The sequence below is a fragment of the Sinohyriopsis cumingii genome, chromosome 3, assembly GCF_028554795.1.
Source record: "Sinohyriopsis cumingii isolate HCF-2022 chromosome 3, ASM2855479v2, whole genome shotgun sequence".
NCBI lineage: Eukaryota > Metazoa > Mollusca > Bivalvia > Unionida > Unionidae > Sinohyriopsis > Sinohyriopsis cumingii.
Window position 1 is genome coordinate 179,811 of NC_142963.1, and position 19,241 is coordinate 199,051.

The following is a 19,241-nucleotide window of genomic DNA, read 5'->3' on the forward strand; positions in this document are numbered from 1 at the left end:
GCACACTGGATACTAATTTAGTTAACTAATGGATTGACTGTTGGACAAGGTTTATATACTTATGTTCTTTACATATATGCTTTAGAGTCAATGATGGACACTGATGTTTTGTACTTGTATACTTTACATATATGCTTTAGAGTCAAAAAGATTTAAGTATCAGTAAATGTGATTTTTCGATTCCCTACATATCGCCATGTGAAAGTTAATCCCCTCCACGTTCATGCCACAGTGGAGGGATAAATACCTTCAAATCACTGCCGCACCAGGGCAGGCATGCCATTGGTAACTCCACCTAGGAGGGGCTGGTCGATATTACTGATTGCCATTTGAAAAGACAGTAAATGAAGACCACTTACGGAAAGACTGAGATGTCAAGATTGATTTATAATCAGATACCATTGTCCATTTTAAACAACTAATTTTATTTCCAGCTCCCTATATCACCCTTTATTCATTAGCAAATAATTTTCAGTTAGTTGATTTGACTTGCACAATGAATTCAAGACAATAAACAGACAAAGGCATATTAATTGATAATAACGTTTTGATTAGTTCACAAGTTCTTCTTTCTATCACTAATATTCCTTGTATGAAACTCAAACATCATAATAGCCTGTGGTTTTACAGTATACTGTAACAAAAAAATTTTTTAACAATGCACTTGTGCACCTAAAAGTATCTAGGATCGATTTTGCGACCATATGTAAAACAACTCTGCTACTTTGATAATTGATATTAAATAGTACAACATAAAGTAGTGTATAGATATTAAACCTTAGTAATGTTCTCTCCATCTCTCTCTCGGACACATATATGACAATAACAAACTTGTATGTAGTGACACTGCTCATCCAAACAGAAAAGTGTATAAATGTGCCTCCTTTTCTTCCCAAAATATAGAAATTCAGTATGAGAATAAACTTAGCTTATCAATCATCTTTGTAATGGAACATTACATGGTAAGTTAACTGTTAGCAATAATTTTTGTTTTACTGTGTTCATTCAGCAACCATCAGAACTATACTTTCTAAAGTTTTAATTACACATATATAATCGAGTGATTGGATGTCAAAATAAATCATCCATTATGTTAATGGGAACTCATTCATTGGGTAACATTCAGAACCTGTGTGACTTTTTTTTTTAGTCTGGTATAAAGCAATAGTGTTATTAATTTGTTTGAATTTATTATTCTTTTCACATCAAGGAGTACAATATCACTGATTTGTATGTGATCATTAACAAAGTTTATTGTGCAAACTGCTACATAAATAAGGACATGACTGCATCTATAGATTTTGTAATTTTGTAGTGAGGGAAAAATAGATTTGTCGCTATAATGGAGTATGAATACTTTTGTGACTCATTGCCATTATGTATATGTTATCTAAAATTTGATTTGGGATTATGTTATCAAACATTATCTTTGTTAGAACTAGCAAGTGTTTATAATTAAATGAATAATCAGATTTTTCCAGTATCAAAAGTATTAAAATTGCTCACGCTAGAGATAAGATGGTAAATAAACCAGTGCCTCTCTCTCTCAACTTGTTTTGAGAATGCTTGCGTGGGCATAAACAGTACACCACACCCTTTTTCTTATCGTGACCACATTCAGTCCGTCATGGAATGCGACTCCGCAAGCAAGCATGATGTTCAGAACCATCCTCCACGATATGTCATGGCAACTGCATCAGGACACACCGAGAGACGGTGTTTTTGTCTCAGTCATCTGCACCCACACTGCACTGCTTGGGGACTGGAAACATTGCATGAACTGTAACTATGTGTAAGTTTTATGCAAAGGTCTAAAGATTATTGAAAGTAAAATCTTTTATCTTTTTATTTCCAGGGTCTGTTTATTTTCATATTCCACTGCTTGTTAAATAAGCAGGTAAGTGTAGCAAGAAAATATACTACTTCTAGAACATTCATTTAGTAAACATAAGAATATGGCTGAATGAAAGTTTATTCTTATTTGGAAAAGTGATGGTGCCTTTTCTGAATGAAAGTGTAAATTAAACTATGAATATCTCAGTATACTTGGTACAATATTGGATATCCAGTAAACTTTCCCAAAATTGCGTTTAATGATTTGTCCATAGAACATTGCAATGAAATATATACTTTTCAACAAATTCCATGTAATATATATTCAGCACCATAAAGTGGTCAACAAGAACATTTTGCTTTCAATTAACATGCACACGACACAATTTATAAGAAATAAATGTTCATGAAATCTTCAGAACTTTAATAGCAAGTGATACTGTGAAACATTGGAAATTTCCTGTATGCTGTATGACAACATTATTAACCAAAAATGAGATAATATGGCACTATCATGATTTGATCAATTCCTAAAACGGTTTTTATAGTCCATGGATCAAATTTAGTGAGAGATTTGTCTTTTTAGAATGGACAGTTTATTTTTAATCTTGTCTGCATATAATTTGTTTTCAGATACACGATGCTATGAAATTAAAAAATAGACAGAGAAAGATGTCAGATATGTCAGCTTCCACACTCAGAACTGCATCAAGAGATGAACAAAATGTAAGAGCAAAAATATAATATTGTAATTACAACTTATATCCAGATTAAAATACCTAGCACTTAGCAAGTGAATATCTTGTTAGATATATCTAAAAAGTTGCATGATGTGTTGTTTTAATTCCCAATTATATAAAAAAATATACCCTGTATAAAATCAATGCAAAACCTAAATGTATATGCCAAACACAGAGAATATCATTATTCCTGGATCCAACAGTGTATGTATTGATACGTGATTAAATGAAAGAGATTTGTATATAATGGCACAAATATAATCAAGCAGTTAAGAGAATATATTAGTGTGAAACTGGAACCAAAAGCATGCTCCCATTTGTGGCAACTTTAGTATAGCTAACCATACAACATTGTTCTAACCCACTTTTCAATTGACTGTTTGATTTGTATTTAAAAGTTTCTTTTTAATGCTATGATTAAGAATGGGAATAATGAAAAAGGGTGATGGGAGATGCTGTTGACTCAGATTTTAAGAAAAAGAAGGTTCTCTCTTGTGGTAAAGTATGACCCTGCTATAACATGGTAGTTGGGAGCCATGTTATAGACCGAACCATGTTATAAGCAACCAGGTTAGTTAGCTGAAAAAAGTGATGCATGTACCCCAAAAAAATGGTGTGGGGGTAGGTAGGTATCAAACGCGGGCGGTAAAATATGTGCTTCATTGGCACAGTTACCATCTTAAATTGATGCATATTTAATGGGAAATACACCTGTAGTGAAAACAGAGAAGGCATATATTATATTCTTCTTTATTTAGAGAACCAGGGATTGGTACATAAATGTATATGCTGTTGATATATACATGTCTAATGTATAGCATGAATAGAGTATCAACACCATGTACTCACCCGCAAATCTCATCAGTTAATCCACAATACAAGTAATTCCATCAAAAAAATGCACACACATTTAAAATAATAATTTTGTCACAGGTCATATAAGTCTGAATTCAGTGGATAAACATAGCACAATCATGTAACGAATGATAAAGCACATTTACTTTTTAGTACATCCCAAGTCGGTAAAATTAAGTTTGTGTTTTTAGCTGCTGTTGGTAGCATTCATAAGCATAAACTTTTTCCCTGCAAAAAGGAAACTTTCACAGCACAGTAAACATGTTCCAGTCACGTTGGAAAATGAAAAATCCATCAGATTCCATTGCTTTTATTAAGCTTGGTACTGACTTCCTTTGAAGAAAAGATTGTAGTCGGCTTTCTTTGATGAAAGGTGCATGCGTTATTGAAGTTACTGCTAAAGGCCAGCTTTGGAGAACCAAACAAATGCACATTTCTTATTGTGGCAGCAACATCAAATAATTTTATTGCATGATTGAGACTGATTTGTTTTGTTTGCTTTGTGCATTTTCATAACAGTCGGTTCTTCAAAGGTAATATTTTCTTTGAAATTTCAGCAAACTGTTTTATTTGGGTACATTTTTAAAAAAGGAATTGGCCGTCATTTGGTCGATTGTAGTTATTGTTCCTACCTGCCTATTGAAAAAAAACAACAAGTAAGATGTTTTAAAAAAATATAATGTATATTTGTGGTAGCAGAGTGATGCTGCATTCCACACATGCGTCTGAAATTTAACAGCGGGTCAACAGATGATAGAGACACAGGTGTGTGAGTATTCTCAAAGATTTAAACCTGAGTGAAAAGAAGAGGAATTTTACTTACCATCCACATACAAATGTCAGTCTATGTAAATGTATTAATTGGTAGAGAGCGGTCGAAAATCTGACAAAAGATATATTATGAGATAAGGCCTCGTCCAGAAATGTCGACAACAAAAAAACGAATATCTCACAACATATAGTACTCATATAATAAATGCGATATAAATATATTTTTGTGCTTTTCTTCCTGTTCTGTGTTTCAGTATCTAAATTGTCATGTAAAATGCTAATTAATGTCTAGCTACATTTATCATTGAGTCATTGATAATGTGTGCCCTCTTATATGATGAAATGTAGGACAAGTTTATTATCAACAGGACTACTAATCTGTGGCTATGTCAAATGTTTTGGCAAGTTTCACACACTGTTTGCATGTCTCTGATTGTCAACAATGTATTACCCATACAAATTTTTTCACATGGAATGGATATGGAATCCATACGTACTTTTACAGAAATATCCATATGGACATTTCTATTCTATAGTTAAAGTACTCTTATCGATTTCACTGTATCCATATGGAAATGTTATGGACTCCTTACGTACTCAGTATGGAAAATCTCATGGAATATTCTAATTAGTCCATGAGATCTGTAGGTTGTCCATATGGAATAAAATTAAAATTCCATATGGAATTTGGCAATAATCCATATGGAATTTGTGAATAATCCATATGGAATTTGGCAATACTCCATGTGGAATTTGTGAATAGTCCATATGGAGTTGGCAAATATACCATATGGAATTTGTAAATAGTTCATTTGGAATTTGGTAATAGTTCATCCCATACAAAAATTTCCAGGCATACTTAAGGCGGATTTCAGACGGGTTTTTTTAAGTACTTTTTGTCTAAACCATAAAAAAAATCTGCTTCAGATTTCTATTAAACTGCCTAATGATTCTTAGACATTATTGGAAAGCAATAATGAATATTTCACCATAATTTTTAAAATGGATATAACTTTTATTTTGACAGACATTATCAAATAAGATTTAAGTTTTTCTTGTCCTCATTTTCTTTCTCACATACAAAGCCTAATCCATGATGGCATCACTTAAGTCTTTTTCATTTCACTGAAAAGTCTGGTGAGATTTCACAAATATTTGACTAAAACGTTTTGAGATTTCACTACAGTTTTGATCATTATATAGTATTTTACTTAAGTTTCAGAAGGTTTCAGATTAATAATGAATATGACTTAAACAGGTCTTTATTAACCAAAGTGATATTAAGTTTGCATGATTTTTTTTACAGATGTTGTAATTATATGACATCCAAGGCAAGAGATATGGGAGTTAATAATAATAATAAAATTAGTAATAAAAATGACTTTATTTAGAGAAGGTAACTTAATTGCAGAACTAATCTACCTTGAGGCCTATCTGTTATGTACAATATTTATAGTATATACAACATGATGTGAAGAATCTGGCTTGACACTAAATAATTAAGTGATTTTAAAAATCAAAGTATCAAGCCTAGAATATATGCACAGGCATCTGTGAACACATAAACATATATAAAATATTAATCTGCATTGAAAATTTCAACTGTGAAAATAATGCAAAATTACAAAAAAGCATCCATTTGAGACATGAAAAGAAATGCTAAAAGCCTGCCATGTCACTTGTACTGCAACTTGATTTTTTATTAATGTACAAACTATGATGCTGTTGTGGTCTCTTGAATTAGTTCTTGTTCAATAAGCAGGGTGACAAACGTTTATCATGATAGAAGTACTCTTATTTTACACTAAATTCCAACACACCTAGAATATTTAGATAATATACACAATAATGCCTCACAATACTGAACGATGATTCTACGTGTGGGCCAAGAAAATTCTGCAAAGATATGACCATCTTTAGATAGACATGGGTATTTCGCAAGAATTCCCACCAGTGATCTATACTTTGTCCTTAAATTCATCCTGGAAGTTAATCAGTTTTGAGTTATATAACTTCGAAATCATCCTGGTTCAATTCCTTGTTCTATTTAGCACGTTATCCACTACTCTCTTTATGACACAAAAAGCGAAATGCTAATCCTGGCGTTCAGTTTTCGTACACACTGACCAATTACGCTCCCATCGACTTTGATTCAAGCTATTCTCTTTGCCGCACATTTTTCAAATGGTTATTCAAACTCGTATCCCGCTCGAATCGCCATGTTTAGCATTCCCGTCAGCTTCCGTTATGCAACTACTCATTGGACAAGTACAAAATTTTGACCAATCAGAAAGCTCTTTACAATGATCATCCTTTAAATAATAAACGGAACAAATACTTATTAGAAAGCCCGTTGCGGAATGGGACCGGATAGAGCATTATTTTAAAAAAGTTTCGGAGACTATATTTAAAAAAGGGTCCATATCGAGGAAAATCAGATTCAGGTCAGGAGAAAAGAGAAATTCTGATTCAAAACTGAAAACAAGAAAACTTGTTTGAGGGCAGTTAAATCCAGTTTAAGTTTTAAAAAGTACAACAACAACAATAACAAAATTTGATAAAGAAATATAATACAGAAAGATGTGGAAAGAAGTTATTGTTCCCAAAATAAACAATACAATTACAGTTATCAGAAACAGGGAATATAAATGCTGCTGAAAATCAATCAAATTGTACAAGAAACAAAAATAAATTTTATTATATCTTATTTATATTTTTTTAAACTAAAATTTCAGTGATATTGCAATCACAAAATATCACTATATTTTTAGAATTTTTGACAAACTCTCAGTGAAATTTCAATAAAAAATTCCCACTAATATTTTCAGAAATGTTGGGAGAATCAGTGAAATTTCAATCACAAAATTTCATTGATATTTTCTTAAATGTTGGTAAAATCTCCTAAAATACCATGATTTTAGTGAAAATGGACATTTGAGGGAATGTCGAGGAATGTTCATTGATTTTGCTGAAATTTAAGTCACATTTGCACTAGGGTATGATTTTTGAAGAGCATATTTTAATAGGAAGCCTAAAAAATTACTTTTCAGAATAAACATTAGATCAAGCCCAAAATCCACCTTGCACCAAAGATTCATCTATGCTTGTATTTTAATGCTAAATTTCTGATCATGTTTACATTTTCCCTACTTTTTTGTCATGTCTTTGTTTTTAAACATCTGTGGAAATAAATTAAAGAAAATTGACATACATGTGTTACTTAAAATTTATGAGTATAGATTCATCCTTCTACATCAGCTACACTGACATATACAGGTACACAAACTCCCACCAATATTTCTATTTTAATCAGATAGTTTAGGTTATTAATTCTTCAAAGAGTATTTTCCATGATGCTATAATACATGAGCCTGCTTTTCATATGTAAAAAGTGCTTATGGATTAAAGTTGCAACTTTATTCCATATGGAATTTTCACTTGCTGTGAAGTACTTATGGAACTGATATGGAATAAATTGTCTGATTCCATACGTTCTTCAGTCCATATCTATTCCATAAGGATTCCATAAGTGGAATCCATAAGAAATTTCTGTACGGGAAGGAATGTGTGGATTGTATTTATTCTGTAAAATCATCAGTTTGATATAATTTAAAGCGATTTTTCCCTATCCAATATTAAATTATGTTTAATCATGAATTGTGGTGCACGATTCATAGTTGTGTCTGTCTTTAAAATGTTCTATTGAATGAAAAGAAATTGGTTATATCCCACCCTAGCAATCATGCTGTTTTATTTTATTATGTAGTTTTTTGGTCTGTATACACTTTACACTTTGTTAGAACAAGTTTGGTTCTCCCATTAACTAGTTTAGTTAGCTCTTCGATTTTGTTTCTGTTTTGATATATCTTTATGGTTATGTATTTTTATTCATTAGCTTTTTTCCATAATTTGGTTTTCTTTTTCTGTAAATCTTTGTAATGTTTCTCAGACTCCTGAAAAGGGTTACTATGATCAGCCTGTTCGTAATGAAATCCAATTCCTGCTTAATTGTGGAGTAATGCAACTGCAGCAGGGTGTGCCAGCATGTGATGAAATAAATCAAAACATTTGTGAGTTCATTTAAAGAGTATGAATGAGCAACAACATTGCCAAAAAATTCAACTTACACTTCGAGCCAGTCCTGTGCACTGACATAGTTATCACACACAGAAAACAAAACAAATTCCTGGACATGTTGTGTCAAATAGCATGAATTCTGAAGTAAGTGGGCACACAATTTCCAGAAAAGTTTGTATTTCATGTCACAGAATGCTAGTGGGAGACTAAAGTGTTGTAAGATAGTCACGTTGTCAATGAACCCATAAGAAGTGTTCTTCATTGAACCGATATGAAGTACAGTGCCATATGATGTGGATGGCTCTATCGGTCTGTGCACCCATGAGACTGCTGAACTGTGCACACAATCGCCAGAAATGCATGTATTCCATGTCACAGAACACCAGTGGAAGGACGTGTTGTAAGATGGTCATGTCTTCAATGAACCCATATGAAGTGAAGTGCTCTCCAAGGAACCCATATGAAGTGACATGCCCATATGATCTGAAAGGTTGTATCAACCTGTGCACCAATAAAACCTGAAAGCAGAACCAGGCAGTAGAAGTGCTGTGGTAATGTGTGCAAATATCGAAGCCAGCTCTGAATTACAAACTAGAAATTCTGTCGCTCAGGTGAATGTATTTCTTAAAGACATCCGACTGCCACCCACCTAAGACCCGAACGTAACTGTCTGATGGACCCTGCTTAGCACCATCTGTTGCTGCCCCAATTCTAAAACTATGAGTCTTGAATAATTGATGATTAAAACCACACAGCAAGAGCAAGATGGGCAAGGATTTGTTACACTCCTGCTTAGTTAAGGGCAACCCTTTCATAGATAAGGAAGAGTAGGTCCAAATGACAACCCAGTAGTTGTAATCTTGACGTAGTGCATGGACAGGGCACTGGACTTGTAAATTGCGGGGTGGGGCATATATGATATTTAAGGCAATAAAAGGAGTGTTGTAATGCGTAAACTTGACAGCTAAACCATTGTCAATGATCTGAACTGGAGAAAACTGAAGTTAAGTTTGGGTTTCTGCAACCAGGTTGTCTAATTGTCATTTCCCCAATTCACAGGAATGCCCAAAATGCAGTTTGAAACATGGACTTAAACGGAGCCACACAGAAGGGATTGTGAGTGAATCATGCAGGACTGGAATTTTATTTGATATTTTTTGTTAGAATACATTTTGATTTGGTAGTCTGGCAACTGTGCTTGGTAAAAGGTCATGAAACAATTGCAGATGTTTGGAATAAGAAAGGAATTGGTTGGATCAGGGATATTGTTCAGTTTGTGCACATAGCCAATAGCCAATACATAGGCAGATATGGTAGATAGTGCATATTGCTTTGCAAAAAGATACAAAATGAAAAGTACCAAGCTAGTACTTGAAAAAGGAAAAGTGCTCTGGAGTTTTAACATGGTTAAATCGATGTTATTATCCAACTGCACCTGTAAGCTTCAATTGATCATGGAATGAGCACTTCATAGTAAAATTAAACAATATTACTCCATATGTTAATGTCAGTAGTTCTGGGATTTCTTCTGCATAGGCTGGGCAGGAAATCTGGTACTGTTTCACATTTGGTCATTTTCAATGCATAGTTACGACCGCCGAGGTGCAAACAGCCGCCATTACTCTAGTGACCTCACAATATGGTGAAAAATAGGTGCCTAAGCCAGTGACGTCATCCTGGAATGATCTGTGAAGCATCTTGAATTTGTTAGCGAAGATTCATGTTTTGTCTCCATGAACGGCAAAGATTTCACCACGTATCCATTGATTGTTTTAAAGAAATTGGCTGAAGTGAGTTCAAATGCCAAATGAGTCTGAGATTATGTTGCGACTGTCACAGATGGGATGGAAGCTGTCTTCCCATTGGGCTGCATTGTTGTCAAAGACGGGGTCATCCGGCAGCAATGATTATGCATGCCTAAAGCATACGTGTCCGATGGATTCGTGCTTCCCTCGTGCCAACATTCATAGAGTCCATGAAGAAGTGAATACTTTCGGATAACATAACCACCGTATTTTGCAATGCCACCACCGCGTAACTGTCAAACCATTAGGGTCTATTGCAGGTACTTCCAGTTGTGCATGGGTAAATTTGTTCTGAGAATTCTGAGTTCTATACAAATGTTGCTACTACAGCGTCCGAAGTAAAAAAACAATGAATTACACATTTCCTTTATCCCCGGTTAAAATAAATGCTTTGTCTGGAAAGTTTTCGTCTAATCTTGGGCAAAGGCTAATTGTCCGGTAGTGTCAAGTCATATATAACCATTGATGGCGAGCCCGTAACAGACGTCTCAAGGTCTCACTGGACAGTTTATATGGTGAATTTTGATCCAACAATTACCCTATTGCAGAAAAATGAGAATAATTTTACACTGAAGATACAAATAAAAACAAACTAATGATTTTTGTAGAAAGTATACATTTGAGATTTTGACTGTGGCAATCAGGTTAATTCCTAATGCAACTGGTGGCTTTTATACTGAACCAACACTGCCACCAACCCCTCTTTTTACATTCATTTTTGACAGGAAAGAGCTATTTTCAATATTTTACTGTGACAAGGCAGCTAAAAGAATCAGTATATGCCTTATGCATGAATCAAGTTCACTAGTACTATAACAAATAAGCATACTTTTCATCACCCCTCGATGATCTAGATTTTTAGATATTTACCTCCGTAGCAGACACATGTAAATACGTAAGCCAAGTTGGCTGCTCATTTGCAGCCCAAGTTACGCATTTGATCTCCAATGTTCATCTAACTGTGACAGACAGTCACCAACAAGCCAACAAATTTCCAAGCCTAACTCAAAGTAAATTTCAACCACATTACAGATTTAGCTTCTGTGTGAATTTATAAATGCTAGGCTTGTGATAATTAGGTTCATTCCTTCTACCTTAAAAATTAGAGGGGGCTGTGTCAAAAGATGAAAATATCCAGTGAGACCTTAAGAATTTATATGCCAGTCGGATTAGGGGAACCGCTTCTCAGTTTCAAAACTGTGGGCGATTCTGAATAAAACGCAACCTCAACATGTGTAAAATTCACAATCGTCTGTTTCCTATGATGTATGGCATTTGTCGATGATATAGAGCCATGATACTGATCAACAGCTATGAGACACCTTCATGCTTTCATTTTACTTTCCACGCTTAAACATACAGTTTCCTTATAACAAGTCAATGTCATCATTTTTCATAGCTAATATAGCATGTAGTGTTAGTGCCTGGTGATATCTGTGATATCTCACAACAAAAATAGTACTATTTATGGAATCTCAAAATGTAAGGAATAAAAGACGCAAAGAAAGCCAAGCTGATTCTCCTGTAAAATAACTGCAAAATGTGCTTGCCTAGTACTTAACAAAATATGAACGATGCACAGCATATATAAACTGACCAGAACTCTCTCACTGATTTTATGAAGAATGTCAAATCTATACTAAAACAGAGTAATCTTAGATAGACTAAGGGAGGCAACTCGTCAGGTAACATAAAATGTATGGACCAATCTTTGCAAACTGAACCACATCAGTTGGGAAATTTAAACTATGAAATTCTATACTCAGATTCATCCCATCTGTTGATAAAACAATATGCATGGATAATGTATTATAAGAACACTAAGAAGGTCACCTTTGCATCACATTTTCCCAATGGCCTTCGTATGTTATTGCTGAACCTGCTGCTATTTAGAGAAGTTTGTTTTGCTAGTGATTGCAACCTGCATCGAATCAAATCTAAAGCTAACAGAAAATCATGGAAACTAAAAGAAGGGAGGAGAAATAGCACAATATAAAAAGGGACATCCATTTCGCATAACTCCCCAAAAGCTTCAATGAAGCTGATCCAGATATATTTGTTCTTGTGAAATCTCCACAACAATTGGTGCAGCTGACTCCCAAGGAAATCTTTGTCACTTTGGCAGGTGTGCTTCTATACACCTTGAGGCCTACAAGAATATAAAACCCGTAACTTCTTATATATAGGTCATTATAACTTAAATTTTCTGGAAATAAGATGAAATCTATGTACTGAAACATTACATCATGAGTAGATATGTATGTAAAAGCATTAAATGAAGGCACTTATCATTAAATTAGGAAAATGTACTAAGTATGTACTGAAAATATTGAGAAACTGAATAAATAGGTGAAATACTTTAATTAAATCACCTTGCATGAAACTTATAAGGCTTTTGTTGTTCATTAGCAGAATGTATCAGGAGCAATACCTAGTAATGCTAACAGTGTTGAGTTAACTCCCTTCTTCTACTATGATTAAGTGCTATCAAATCTATAGGAAGTGTATGTTTAGAATACCTAACTATGACAGATTCAAGACATGGAGGTAATAAGGAAATGATTTATGGCACAGTGAATCACATTTGACAAGACTGAAAAAAGATACCGGTTCTTAAGTTCTCACTGGACAGTTTATCTGGTAAATTTTTATCCGACAATGACCTATTGCAGAAAAATGAGGATAATTTTACACTGAAGATACAAATAAAAACAAACTAATGATTTTTGTAGAAAGCATACATGTGAGATTTTGACTGTGGCAATCAGGTTAATTCCTAATGCAACTAGTGGCTTTTATACTGAACCAACACTGCCACCAACCCCTCTTTTTACATTCATTTTTGACAGGAAAGAGCTATTTTCACTATTTTCCTGTGACAAGGCAGCTAAAAGAATCAGTATATGCCTTATGCGTGAATAAAGTTCACTAGTGCTATAACAAATTAGCATACTTTTAATCACCTCTCAACCATCTAGATTTTTAGATATTTACCAATGTAGCAGACACATGTAAATACGTAAGCCAAGTTGACTGCTCATTTGCAGCCCAAGTTACGCATTTGATCTCCAATGTTCATCTAACTGTGACAGACAGTCACCAACAAGCCAACATATTTCTAAGCCTAACTCCAAGTAAATCTCAACCATATTACAGATTTAGCATCTGTGTGAATTTATAAATGCTAGGCTTGTGATAATTAGGTTCATGCCTTCTACCTTAAAAATTAGTGGGGTGTCAAAATATGAAACTATCCAGTGAGACCTAATGATTTCTGTCAGCCATGTTGTAAACGTTGTCCCAGTGTAGCTCGATTCAAATCCAGGAAAAATCCATAAGTATAGCTTGATGCAGATAATCTAAATCCATTTCCATTCCGCAAATAATGCTAAAGATTAAATGCAGTATCTTAATGAAAAAGAATGCATCTCTACATGCGGATCAGTTATTTCAATGACGTCCTAACTGACACAATGTTTGATCACATGCTCCATCTCCGTCATCTGATTGGTTCAACATGACAACGTATCTAAATTTAGTTACTAGCTTGTTAACCTATATTGGTTGCAATGACATCATGTCTGGGCAGATAACCATAGTAGATAAAGAGGGGCCCAGCAAGGGGCCAGAGAATGATGCACTATGTATTACTTATACTACATTTAACCAATTAAATTATAATTAATAAAAACAAATAGAAACCTTTTACACTTCTAATAGCTACAAACTGCTTTCCAATTCAGTTAATGTATTTATATATCTCTATTAAATTCTTGCAAATCAGAGCTGTAGTGGTCACATGCAATGAGTAATTATTCCTCGGGGGAATTAAAACACTTCCATTGTAGTCTGGCATTCAATCTCTATGCTTTTTTCATTGTTTCTAATTTTAGTCTTTCCTTCTTTGCTTTTCTTTCCAAATACATTTCATTATTGTAGAAACCATCCGATATATAAAAATTCATAGTTTCATTGTTATTTATATAATACAGATATATTATTGTTTCGATAGTTTCAAATGTTCTAAGAGCCAACTACAAAATCTTTTCTCTGCAATGAACATATGATTTACCATCTCTCTTGTCAGTTGGATTTGTTGCGCTAACTAATATTTAAACTCATCACGACTTATTCCATTATCGGTTATTGCTTTATTCGATTATCAGTAATTTTCATCTTGCTTATACTTATGCCAGAAGTTACAATCACATCGTGTTTTAAACTTCATTATCTGCTTAAGTTCTTCTTGTAAAGCTTTTGCAGTAGACTGTAAAAAACAAGCCTTTAACATTCCGGAGGAAAAATATGTCTTGTAGTGCTGAATCAGTATCTTTTAAGAATTCTAATGGCACATCATTGTATTCGAACTGACCCATATCCATTTTGTTCCAATTAAATCATACTTGGGTTCCAATAAAAATAGGCAAAAACTAACCTCTAATATTTACTTAGCATGATGTTTTGACTTATACTTTTCCTCTGCTGTTATCGTATAAACCGGTGCGCTCTCTGATTTGTTTAAAGGGCTCCTCCATTTATCATTTTACATATTGTCAACCCATTGCATCAGTGATAGCTACTCTGAGTCATTTGTGTAATATTTCCATGATTTCAGGTACATGCACAAATCATTATGCCGCATTTCCTTTCTCTCAAAATAAACAGCTCCCTTTGTGTTTTAGATGTGCCAAAATCACCATACTGTTACCTTTATTATAAGCACATACAGCAGAAACAAGAGTTCGAAAATAGTTTTACTTCATTCTTCAAATTATCTTCTGTCATCTGAATCTTCTCTTCTTTTATGAAGGGTTCTCAAGAAGAACAAGAGTTTCCAACATTCCAAGGTCCGTCAGAGAGATTATGAAGAAATGAAGTTTCCCATATCCCAGCCTAAGATAAGCATCCTCGCAGTAAATGTTCCAATTAGCTCAGCCGTACTCATTGTATGCCTACCCCACAGTTGATCTCAATCTCTACCACCAGCAGTCAGATGTGAATGCCCGCAACCCAGTCTATATCAATTGAGATCCCATTATACGTCATCGACCAGCTTGCCCTCACCCATGGTATGCAGCTCATTAAATTAATAAGATCCCTACCATCATGAGTAAGATGTGTATTTCCACATCCCAATCTATGATGACAGCTTTCCCAGTATACCATTAGGTCGCCACTATGCTCAGCCTTACCCAGATTATGCATACCCTTAGATTCACTATGATCTTTACAACCAGATGTCAGACATGTACATTTGTCCACACCAAGAAAGAGCCTAAGTACAGTACGAGGAAAATGGTGATCACTATATTTGGAAACTCTAGGTTTAATGTTTACAGTTGTGGCATGTACATATTGCTTGATTTTCGAGATTTTTTGAATGAATCGCATACTTTCTACGGTTTTAACTATCCATTTTATATATTAGTATATATTAGTTCAGTTGGAGTGCAAAGTATGACAAAGTACGAGATTATACCGACTATCCTTCTTTGCAGACACCACAATCAGATGTAAATGTATTTTCTTTTTGCAAAACTACCAGCAGATATGTATATCAAGAAGATCTGCTGTTAATCTTTTATGTTGGTATGTGCTAGTATCACTTGTTTTGTCATCACTTGTTTGTTTATTTTGCAAGTATTTAATGGTCATATTGCAATGTATGTCCATTTCCTTATTGACTTAATAAAATACCATTGATGTCAGTATCTATCATGGCTTTAGATGTAAATTGGTATAATAGGACCAGTTAGGGTTATTAATGCTTATTTTCAAGCATTGATAGAAATATATTTTGCATATAAAGTCTTAAACTCTAACCACTTCATTACTTATCAGCGACTCTTCATTGAACATTAGCCTATCTTGTGCTGTAAAATTTAGTTAAACCCTATGACAACAACATTATAAAATATTATGTGCAAAGCAGTATACTTATGTCAGTCCTACCATCCATGATCTGCAAGAAGACTAAATTTTTTCCATGATTAAGGAATAATTATCTACCAAGACATTTAATAATGAAAACTCTGGAACTCTTTTAAGATACATGTTGAAAAGACTGACACAAGTAGATATTTCAAGTTGAATATGTCTCAAAGGCTTTAATTTAATATTTGATGTAAAACAGTTTAGTTAAATATGTTATCCCAGAAATATACATTTACACGTTGTTAACTGGAAACCATTAACAAGTTTGCAATGCTTCCTCTGCACTCTTTGTGAAGGAAATATATGTTTAAGATTGGGGCATGTATGTTATGCTTCCAGAATTTATAGAAATCTTAATTTTTGGGCCATGCTTTGCTGATTTGCTATATCTTTTTCATTAATGTTACATTAGACAACATTTAAGATACTTCATTATAAATTCTTGTCAATTTGTTCCTTTTAACTATTTTGTGCTATTAAACTAGATGAGTTTACCATCAGACATATTTTAACTCGTCTGTTTTGAATAATGGATTTCCTGTCACACAGTTTATACTTAATACTTAATACCTGCTAAAAGAGACTGTTATCGAATAACATTTGTTTGACCTCATATAGTTTTCAGCAAGTAAGTAGTTGCTATTTTAAATTTCGTTTCCAGAACAACTGAGCTGGCCCTATTTCAAACTAACTGAGCAGAATGATCCATGGGACTTCTCTTTTGTTAAACTTGTGTCTGGGGTGGCATCAATTAGGAATAAGGCGAAAGTTTGTTAAGCCTTCCTAATCAAGAAGATGAGAAACCTATTTTTAGATTCTCCAGAACAACTGAATCTTTTTTTAATCAAACATATTTCAAACTTCAAATTCAGCAAAAATAGGCTCAGTGTATTACCCTTTCATGAGTAGAAATGTAAGATGTATGTGCAATTTGAAACTCTCTTGGGCCTATATCTGAAAACTTTCACAATATTCATTTAAACATCTATATCATTTTTAAGCACAATCTTTGGCAATTTGTTCCAGAGATATGATGTTGGAACAGTGTCTCTAATGTAATTCTTGATCTTTTCAGGTTGTGTAAAATTCAATTAGTGAGAAAAATTAACCAAATAGTTGATAATCATACAAGAGTATGATGGAGAAGCTACTTAAAACTTTGAGAATGTAAAATTATACATCCTTTAGTGGTAATGATGTTTATAATACTAATCCATTTTGTATATGTCTCTAGTAAAGTTATACCTAACTTAGGTGAAATAATATTCCTATTAAACGTATGTTAACACTTTAAATAATAGAAAGATATTAGTTAGAAAGTATTATTTGTTTTTCTTTTTAATTAACAATGATTGCTTATAATAACTACAATCATAGTTTTGTACACTTTTGGCATTATCAAGAGAAAATGGATAATTGCATAGAAGATATTCTGTTATTTTGTCTAGAAACAGAATGTTCAGTGTAGAACCTGTTATTGTTTGCTATCTTTTGAGATGTCTCTCCATGTAAGTGTTTGATGGTTCCTTTATCTTTTTTATGACTTCATTATCCGTAAAGTGTAGTGTGTATTGGTAATGTAATCTATTCAAATGATAAACGAAGTCCATCAGACATATTTACAGTAATGTCGATGTAATACATTACTGAATAGTGTATATCAACATAGCAAACATTTTCCTGACAATTTTTATATCAAAGTAAAGCAGAATCAATATGGTAATAGAACTGACTTTATAAACCATTGTGCTAAAATTTTATTTTAATTTTCATTTGTTTTGGTTGAAATTTTTTCCGTTGATATTGTGCATCAGATGTAGCTTTAGTTGTAATCTTTTAATATTTATTTATATTTTCTTCTACTAGTACCTGAATCATGTACACAATACCTCAGAGATTATGTTTCCATAATATATATTTCTATAAACTTCTTTCTTAAATGCATCACATTTAATCAGTTAATAAATCATATATTACTACTTCTTCCCTTTTGTCCTTTTTAACAATCTTTGTTGCAAAGTTCATTGCCAACAAATCAAGCTGCAACTTTACATCATATGTGTAATAAATAATGTGATACAGGTTAGAGAATTTTAAGTCATACTCTATGGATATATGTGCACAGTCACGACGGTTTATTGGCTGGAGGTTACAAGCAAGGAGATGAGTACTGGAACCCGCAGATCCGAGTTTGAATCTCTATTGAGTATGAGTTGCAATTCTCGAGTCTGTATTGTAATAGTATTTATTTGTATTTCAAAATTACATTAAAGTTAAGAAGCATTCTCCACATACATACATTTATAACATACATACATGCATACATACATACACACATAAAAATGCACCCATAAATGTTGTCTCAGTATAGAAGGCGTCAGTCCTAAGTTCATTTTGAAACATTGTATATGTATCAACATAATTATATATAAATGGAAACCATGTTACATTTGTTATGATGTTAAGTTTGTTCGTGACATGAAATGTTGAAATAGAAACTACTAACAATTTAAAGATTGTGAAATGTATAATGAATTCTTGCTGGCATAATAGGGAACGAATAACAAATTCAGAAAACACAACCAAAAATTACCTTTGAGCATGGAAAACTATATAGAAAGATACCCACTGTTGTAACATAAAAGTGTAAATTTTACATTAGCTTTAATAACGGAAAATAATATAAAAGACTGCATGAATAATTTATGTGAAATAATGTACAGTTATATAAATGTCGCAGAATTTGCCTAATACAAAATACTAAAACCTGAATAAAGAAACTTACAGCCTCCACTACTAAATCAGAATGAAAACTATGAACAACATTCATCACAAGAAAGCTACCAAAGCCTTTAAAATGTTCATGTATATAAATTTGAGGCTAGTAAAGAAACTAAAGTGATGCTTTTAAGAAGATAAATCATGCTAATGAAAAATTAATAGGTAGAAAATTAGACATTTACGTCCAGGAAAAGTCAAGCTAGATTTGTAAGCTATGAAGATAATGTAGATTCATATAATCAAAACAAGAACTAAAAGCATAATGAAAAAAATAATGAAATAGATTAAAATACTTCATAAGTGTTTGATATACTACATATAAAATAATCAGACAACAAGTTTAAGTAAGGTCAAAATCAACGGGAACTTGCTTAAACTCTAATAAATGATAAATTCACTGAAACAAATATTTTGAACAAACGGTGACTGAAGCAAACCAGTTATA

General features: G+C 33.2%; 1 protein-coding gene across 1 annotated transcript in view; it reads left to right on the forward strand.

Moving 5' to 3' along the window:
- LOC149802314 (uncharacterized) overlaps nucleotides 1-17,994 on the forward strand; it is a 180,449-nt gene extending 162,455 nt beyond the window's left edge. Inside the window, exons 45-47 of the mRNA XM_089951529.1 lie at nucleotides 1,856-1,897; nucleotides 2,467-2,559; nucleotides 14,892-17,994. Of these exons, the coding sequence (XP_089807655.1) occupies nucleotides 1,856-1,897; nucleotides 2,467-2,559; nucleotides 14,892-14,948 (192 nt within the window). The 3' untranslated portion in view covers nucleotides 14,949-17,994. The remainder of the gene's footprint in view (nucleotides 1-1,855; nucleotides 1,898-2,466; nucleotides 2,560-14,891) is intronic.
- Nucleotides 17,995-19,241: the final 1,247 nt, after the last annotated feature.